Source organism: Poecilia formosa, unplaced genomic scaffold (genome assembly GCF_000485575.1).
Source record: "Poecilia formosa unplaced genomic scaffold, Poecilia_formosa-5.1.2 Scaffold11, whole genome shotgun sequence".
Lineage (NCBI taxonomy): Eukaryota > Metazoa > Chordata > Actinopteri > Cyprinodontiformes > Poeciliidae > Poecilia > Poecilia formosa.
Window position 1 is genome coordinate 1,455,288 of NW_006799950.1, and position 8,272 is coordinate 1,463,559.

An 8,272-nucleotide genomic window follows, 5' to 3' on the forward strand; every position below is an offset into this window, starting at 1 on the left:
CTTTGTTTCTCATTTTCAAAACATGTCTGAAAGAAGCAGCACTTTTTTACTATTATTATTTTGGTAGAATTAGGAAAATGAAAACAAATTTGGCTTTTCATTGTCAGCTGATAAAAGTGCCTCCATATACAGTATGAAAAAAAATAAAGCTTAATTTCATATAATAAAATGTATGAAGTCTTACTCCCTTGCAGTAAAACCTAGAGAATGATGATTATGGTCATGTTTTGATTAAGTATAGATTATTGTTTTTCATGTTTTAAAGATGAAGTCTTGTTCTTTCTGTGCATGTTTATTTGGAAACGTTTTGAGTTTTTTTTTCATTTTATTTGCATATTCTACATATTTTACAGTAATTTTGAGTGACAGATCAGTGCAACACATATTTTCTATTTGCTGAGACATTTCAAGTAAATATGCAGTAAATTGTGCATTATTGTCAGTGGATAATATACAGACAGTAAGTTTTCATTAAAGTTTATGTTGAAAAAAATAATAATTTTATCAAGTATTTCTTCTGCCTTATGTTGTTATTTTGCAATCATGTCATTCATTTGTATTTTTTTATTTTAGGGTTATCATCAGTTACTCATTACTTGTGTAGTGTTTTTACTAAATACTTTTTTACTCTTATTTGAGTAACCATTTGAATAGCCACTTTTTGATGGAGTGTAACGTAAAATAAACTAAAGATGGTCAAATTATGCTCTTTTTATTTTCTCTTTCCCTTTTCAAGGATTTCTTGCCTACGGGCAATATTGTACCATCGTGCAACAACCAATTTAAATAAATGCCTTGAGGAGTCCAAGTCTTACTCTCTGAACTTTGCTTATTAAAACAACCATAACATGAGACAAATAGAAAAATTAAATCCCACTGTTTTAAGTCAGTTTGTCCTGAAATCTGTTGTCATCTTTTGTTGAGATGGAGAAATTGATGGTGATTCACAAAAAGTAACTTTCAACAACAACAAAACAACAAAATATAACATATTCCCCCTTTTTTTTAGCACATGTTCATGCGTTGTTATCTCATAACAGCATAATTTCATAAGCATAATGCAGTCTTTTCTTTCCATGAAAGCAATTTGATGGTGGCAGGTCTCTTTTGGTCCAGCTGGCTTCCCGTCCTGAAAAGGCGGAGGAGGAGTGGAGGGTGGGGGGAGGGGAGTTTATTCAGGGTGAGGATCCGACCCCAGACGAACCAGTGAGCTGCCGCTGCTGGAGGAGGAGATGCCAGAGAGATGCGGGACTCTGCGGGACTCAAACAGCCACACGACTGCAGCGCTTCGGGTTTTTAGAAGAGGTGAGTCAGTTTCTCTTTCTCTCTGTGTCACCGACGTTTTTTTCTTCCTTCTTATTTATCTGAAATGGAAAAAAAGTTTCCGATTTAAGGCAACATATTCAGTTGTGGGGAGAATTCATGATTTTTATTGCCATACCTATTTGTGAATTTACACTAACTGATATGGATGATTATGAACTTTCTAATATTATTTGAATTGGCACATAAAGTCTAAGGTTTACTTATGGCGTGCTTTTACCTAATGCTCTTATCTAATATTTAACTTGTAATGTTTTTGTTGCCTAATGTCAAGGACCAAAAATGGCAAATATAAATACCTATTTATAAACGAGATCATTTAAATACAGCTGGAAGCACACATCTCATTAATATATAATAATTGCTATGAATAACTATTTGATTTTTAATTTTTACTTAATTATTTATATCTATTCCACCAAAATGTTTTTTTTAAAGCACATGGTTATGTATTTTTAATGAGCTGTAAATGGGACATATGTTGAAATTAAGTTTTAATTAGTGATTTATACAGTATTTAATTATCTGTTTGATAAATTGACTCTATATTTTCTATTTATTTCAAGCTTTATTTATTTGCTTGGTTGTGGCTCTTTTGGCTCTCGCTGTAATTCTCACATCATGCATTTTGTGTTAATCGCCTCTAGGTGGAGCCCTAGCCGAGCAGTGCAGTTTGAACATGGCAGCTCAGACAGTGGGAGCTGCCTTTGACGTGATGCCCCCTCTGCTCCATGCAGAGACTGTCGCTCTTGGAGGACCAGGTTCTGGTTCTGGTTCTAGCTCTGAATCCTACATTGAGAAAACCGTTTCCAACCTCAAAATGCAGACATACGAGCCCCGCTCCTTCGGACTGGAGTTTCACGAGAGCCTTGCCAGTCCAGAGGACGTTGCTGCAACAGGTTTCGACGAGAGTAACAACGACGGTGTGCGTCGCAAGCGTGAGTTCACCCCCTGTGAGAGGAAAGACGAAAACTACTGGGACAAGAGAAGGAAAAACAACGAGGCGGCCAAGAGGTCCAGGGAGAAGAGGCGGGCGAACGACATGGTGCTGGAGCGCAGGGTCCTGGGTCTGCTGGAGGAGAACGCTCGCCTGAAGGCCGAGGTGTTGGCCCTCAAGTTTCACTTCGGGATGGTCAAGGACCCGTCTGATGTGTCCATCCTGCCTTTGTCCACACCACCCAGTTTGACCCACAGTAGCACCGATGGCCTCTCATACTACAACACCCACCAAACCCAGCCTGTGCAGCAGGGTGTCCGGACAGAAATGTCTCCACAGACTGGCAGTAGAGACTCCAGCATCCGTCCATGTGTCCCACAGGCAGACAGCACTGGGTTTTATGTTGAACCGCTGGACGAGTGGGTCAGGCCTCCTCCAACACAGCATCCACAGGCGTGTGAGGCAGCGAGCGGCAGAGCAGACTCATCCGACGGACTGAGGAACCTCCCACACAAGCTCCGGTTCAAAAGTCAACCCGATGGGAGGATGTCTTCATCACCTGATAGCAGACCTGTTGGCCCACCTGTAGCAATGGTGGAGCCGAACATCCAGGTAAAAACGGCCCAGCAGGTGGGATGGGCTGGTCAGGCCGATGTCCAGGCTCCTTATGGGTGTGAGCAGCAGCAGCAGCAGCAGCAGCAGCAGCAGCAGCAGGTCCGGGACTCGTCCTGTGGACTCGGTGACTCCTCGTTTCTTCAGAAGTCAAAGAGGAAGTTCTCAGGAGGAGATGTGAGTCTGAGGTCGCACATCAGCAGTTTGTCGCAGGAGGTGGCTCAGCTCAGGAGGCTCCTCTCCCAGCAGCTTCTCCATAAAATCCCTTAAAAAAAAACACACACACAAAAAAAACCTCAAACCCAAACGTTGACAGAGATCTCATCCACTCAGACATTCAGCTTATAACTAATCTCCGCTAAAACGGCAAACTTTTTTATAACCAATCTTTATTTCTATGTATGGATAAACCTAACGGTGACTTTTACATTTTATTGAGTTAACATATTAGTAAGAAGACTGTGGGGAACGGGGAGCGCTTTAAGAAAATAAAAGATGTAACGTTAATTCCCACTGGTTTGTACCACAATTTAAACCATATGGTTTGTTTGACAGGATATTTTTTCTTTTTAATTATGAAATTACTTGTGCTAAAGTTGTAATTAGTGTGATTAAAATGTTTTTTTCAGTGTTTTATTCTGTCTGTTGATCCACACCAGCACAAAACCTGTTAGGTCTGACCAGGCCAGTTGCAAAACTGACTTCCTCTTAATCCGTTTAAAGCTTTAATTGCTTGTAAAATATTAATAATAATAATAATAATAACAAAATATGACCTGCTTTTAATAAGAAGAAAGGACAAAAGCAGTGTCTCAATGGCAGGAGTTTGAATGAAGAGATCAGTGGGTGTGTAGAGTCACAGATCAGGTTATTTTCCATTTTTCTGTCTTTGTTCTCCCTACTTGGTAGAGCAAAGCCAAGCAGCTGACAGGCAGCTGAGACGGTGTGACGGTCTAAAGTCTTTGTCAGAACCTGAACTGTTTTTGCCCTTCATGTTGCTTTTATAAAGCAGTTCTGATTAAAAAATTTAGATTCTTGACAGAAAACCTTCAGAAAAAAAACCCTTAATGGCAAATTAAAAACTGAGCTCTCCTCCACAGACACTCCATCCCCACATAGACTTCTTGTGATGATGTGCAGTGACTGGTGTCTGCTGTGTTCAGTGCTTTAGAGAAGGTTGTTTCCATCCCCTGACTTATACTTTTCAGTAACATTTTCTCTGATTTACTTGTTTTTTTTTTGTTTTTTGTCTGGCCAGGAATACTGATGAACCAGTGAATGAACCTTTCAGACACAGACCTCTTTATACTACAATCACTTAGGTGATCTCCATGTCTCCCTATTTCACAGTAAGTTGAACGGAAAACTGGAAAACTTAGCACCAATTGGCTGGACCTCTGTTGAATTAGGTCAGAAACTTTAAAAGAGCTGAACATTTATGCAACGCCTTATTTAATGTAATATAATTTGTAATAAATCGTCATTATTTTGTTGAAATCAGTTTTAACTTTGACACTGAAGGCTTCTCCTTTTTTGTGTGCGTCAAGAAAGCCAAATTTTATTACTGATTGAGATTGATTTGTAAAAGCAATAAAGAGGATAAAATAGCTCCCCAGGATGAATATTTTAGCCACTGTGGTCTAATTGATGGAATCATAAATCCTGAAGGAAAAGGACTAGGCGGTCTAAAGTGCACTTGTGTAATGCTGCAGGTCAATAATAAGCACTGAAGGAAGACCGTCACTGGAAGGCTTAAAAAGGAAGGATGTTGAATAGTAGTAAATAAACTGATTATTATTTAGGAAGGTACAATGTACAGCTCAAACATAAATGTCACCAAAAGCATAAGCTAATACGCATCTGCAGTCAAAGTCTGGCCTTGAGTTCAATACAAGTGGTGTGAATTCAGAAAGGCCTTTTGTGCTCCAAAATGCAACACAGGCATTTCTTTTAGTTTGATTAGAATTAGTTTGATTGATTTGATTAATGAATTGAAGGTTACTCTACTCGGCTTCTCTGATTCAAATTGTTAAACCTCATTTGACCAACTTCGCCCTGTTGCCGTTGTTTTATTAAGATTAAATATCAAGTCGCTACGTCGAGCTTGAGAACTGAAAACAAACATACATGTTGGGAAGACGTACAAGATTTCTGAAAACTTTTATTTAGCTCTCTGACATTGGCACATACGTAAAAGGTCGGGTGATGCAAATGTCAAAGTTTGATGAGTCCTCTGAGCCACATTTAGCAGTTATTGGCTCTTTTAATCAGCTGTCCAGCTCCCTGCAATTTCAATCCTACTTTTACTCACACAGCGCCTTCAAGATGAACTCCCACTGACCAACAGAGCCGTCCGTTTGTTTTCATGAGTTAGTTGTTAAATGGAATAGCTGGAAAGGTCAGCTTGAGATTTGGAAGATCCAGTTTGGTCACGTGCATTTCAAAAGTTGAATTCAACCGGGACATTTCAAAAGCAATAAGAAATTATTGTTGGGGCGTTATGTTTAATAAAGCAGATGTACTCTAATTGCCTCAGTAGCTAACCGACCCACGCTTTATAACAAAAAATCTTTGAACCGATTCAAAAGAGCAGTAAATTATTAACTAAGAGAAAGAAAAAGATTAGCAACATCCTGAAAAAAACATGTTTATATTTGCCCAAAACTGAGCTACTTTGCTTTCACTACAATACTCAGAAAAAAAAGATCTAATTTGAAAGAGCTGGGTGACATTTAAGTTGATGTATTCTGGGAACTGGGTCATTAATTCTTGTCTTCTTTAGGCAGGACATTTAAAATAATTTAAAATATCAACGAAAAGTTAATTTATTTCACTCATTTCATTCAAAAACTACACCGCACCCCACTCTCCATGTCTTGTGACTCTCCCTCAAACTCTTCACTCTTCTTACCGTTTTTTTAAAAGTTGCAATACCTCCGTTATTTCACGCAAGAAAGTGTTTTCCTTCTTACGCATGAAGCTTAAGGCTTCACTAGCAAAGATGACCACAGCACAGTGATATGAGGCAAAATGTTTATTGAACAAAAGACTTGAAGGGGAAGGACGGACTGGGTTTGGAGATGGGTCATCTGGGGCAACTTGCTGATGAATGCTTAGGAGGAAAAGACTCAGCGTGAGGAAGAAGTCTTCAGGAAATGACCTTTTCCTGAGCCAATGCAGGACCAACCAGATGGGACATGAAACAAAGAGGACTGGATGGAAATGATAATAAAAAGTAGATATGAGGATGAGGGGGATAAGAAGGGATGAGGAGAGATGAAGAGATGTCCAACGGAGGGTTGGGATTGAAACAAAATGGCTGACAGTGAAGGCTGAGTTAAATGGATACAAACAGACTGCTGGGTAATTAAAGCAGTGTTTGAGGGAACATAACATATTAACTTCTTAAGGTATTGGGGTTTTTTATTTTCTTTGTCTAATTAGATGGTTTTAAAAATATGTTTTTAAATATTTTAGACGGTTTGATGTTATTTCTTTTCTGAGCAGTGACAGGTGGAGGGACGTGTGTTCAATCAGAGAACCTAGTGCTGGTTTTGTGGCATCAGAGGCTTTTATTTGCAAAGTTCAGACAGGACAGAGACGTAAAAAGAACGGGGTGAGACATGCAGCATAGACCTTTAGCTGGAGCTCGAGGACAGCCTCTGTGTGAGTTTCCTGTTCCACCATTACACCATCAGAGCCCCAGTTAATCAACTGGTTACTGTAATGCAGAACAGGAGTGTATGAAATAACAGACGATGCTCCTAATAAAGATCAAACTTAAGTAACACATTGATCACAGAACTGTTTTTAATCGTATTGCCATTTAAGTAAAGAAAAACAAAACAAATCTGACATTTTTTTCCTTTTCATCCATAGGGCTTTTCTTTTTAGCATCTTTTTCCTTTTTTTCTACAACTGTCACTAAAAGCAAGAAGTCTCACTCTTACGACTACTTACTACACATGCAATATTGAAAAACACCTGTGTGAGAACAAAGAAAATAACACCTAAGCTTGAAAAATGAAGGTTGCTTTCAAACTTTTACCTTCCACTTAACTTTCCATTAATCTGCTTGGAAACAGCCAGCTTTTGCAGCAGTGACCTTTACGACTTCTGCGAAGTCTCCACAACAGTTGTTCTTAAATCTGCTATATAAAAAAATGATTTTATAAGCTTTGGTTTCTGAACCGAAACCATGAAATAAATGAACTTTTCATTGATATTCTGGTTTTTGACATGGACTGTTATCTACAGAAGTTTTGACCTTGTGCGTTCAAACTCTTGTGTGCGCAGCAGAGGAACGTCTGATCTGAAGGTCACAGCGTACGTTCAAGTTCACTCAGAGCTAAAGTAAACAATTTGATTTTCATTTCTAGCTATGCATTGTTTAATAAACGCCGTAAAACTGCAATCACCGCAGTGGCGTCGACCGGGTTTTCTCGGCAAAGGTGATCCACTCACAGGGGACAGCGAGACGTGAGGAGCGGGGGTGGGGGGTGAATGCAGGGAAAAATAGTGAGACCCTGAATGAGTCATCGATCACGTCAGATGGAAAACAGAAAAAATAGGCTATTTTTAGCCTTAAAGGAGCTGAGCTGGAAACAGATTGTCCCATGTGGGGGGAAAAGGAGGCATGATCAGCATCCATACATCAGCTCTTTCAGAACCAGGATGTGGCTTTGGAGAACTCACAACCAGAGAGCTGCAGCAAAAAAAAAAAAAAATAAAAAAAAATAAAAAAACAAATCCAGAATTACTCAACAGTCCCTCAAAAGATATTGAAATCTAATTACACCTTTGATTATTCATTCAGCATTTCCTATTTACGGCAACACTAGAGGGCACTGAGTGCCTTCATGTGCATGAATGTCATTCATTCATTCATTCATTCACAGCGCCGTCTATTGTGTTTACTACACCACCACATGCTGCACATGCAGGAAGAGCAGAGGTGGATTTCAAAGGAGAAGCTTTTTTAATGAAAAATGTACCTGCAGAAGCCGAACGTAATCTCATTTCAGTAGCAACATCCGCTTCTTCACCTAAACAGCAACAGAGACACCAGACCTTTTGTCTGTGATCCAGTCTGATAACCCCCCCTCCCCCCCCTCCCTAAATAAATATGAGAAGCAGTGAAAGCCTGTGGTTGCTAAGCAGGCAATGCCACACCACAGCTGGAGCTGCAGCTGGAGAAATGGTGGAGAGAGTTGGGGGTTGGGGCTTCTGACAGAGGATTGACTGGGAGGAAGGAGGAGCCAGACAAGTTCAAAGCTGCTGTTTCCCCAACACCGTAATGGTGGTAATGATGTGTGTGTGTGTGTGTGTGTGTGTGTGCGTGTGTGTTCGCCACACCTAATTACCTTCTCTATGTGCATCCAGCTGTACTCAGCTTGCTCA

The 8,272-nt window shown here is 39.8% G+C and overlaps 1 protein-coding gene across 1 annotated transcript; it reads left to right on the plus strand.

Moving 5' to 3' along the window:
- Window positions 1-1,194: 1,194 nt before the first annotated feature.
- On the plus strand, window positions 1,195-6,668 carry LOC103131883 (uncharacterized). Its single transcript, XM_007543628.2, has 2 exons — window positions 1,195-1,305; window positions 1,971-6,668. The coding sequence occupies exons 1-2, from the start codon at window positions 1,233-1,235 to the stop codon at window positions 3,140-3,142; spliced, it is 1,245 nt and encodes a 414-aa protein (XP_007543690.1). The 5' UTR covers window positions 1,195-1,232; the 3' UTR covers window positions 3,143-6,668.
- The last annotated feature ends 1,604 nt before the right edge of the window (window positions 6,669-8,272 follow it).

Coding starts and splice junctions, on each gene's coding strand:
- LOC103131883 (XM_007543628.2), top strand. CDS start 1,233: ATGCCAGAGAGATGCGGGACTCTGCGGGACTCAAACAGCCACACGACT. Junction 1,306..1,970: donor GCTTCGGGTTTTTAGAAGAG/GTGAGTCAGTTT, acceptor AATCGCCTCTAG/GTGGAGCCCTAGCCGAGCAG.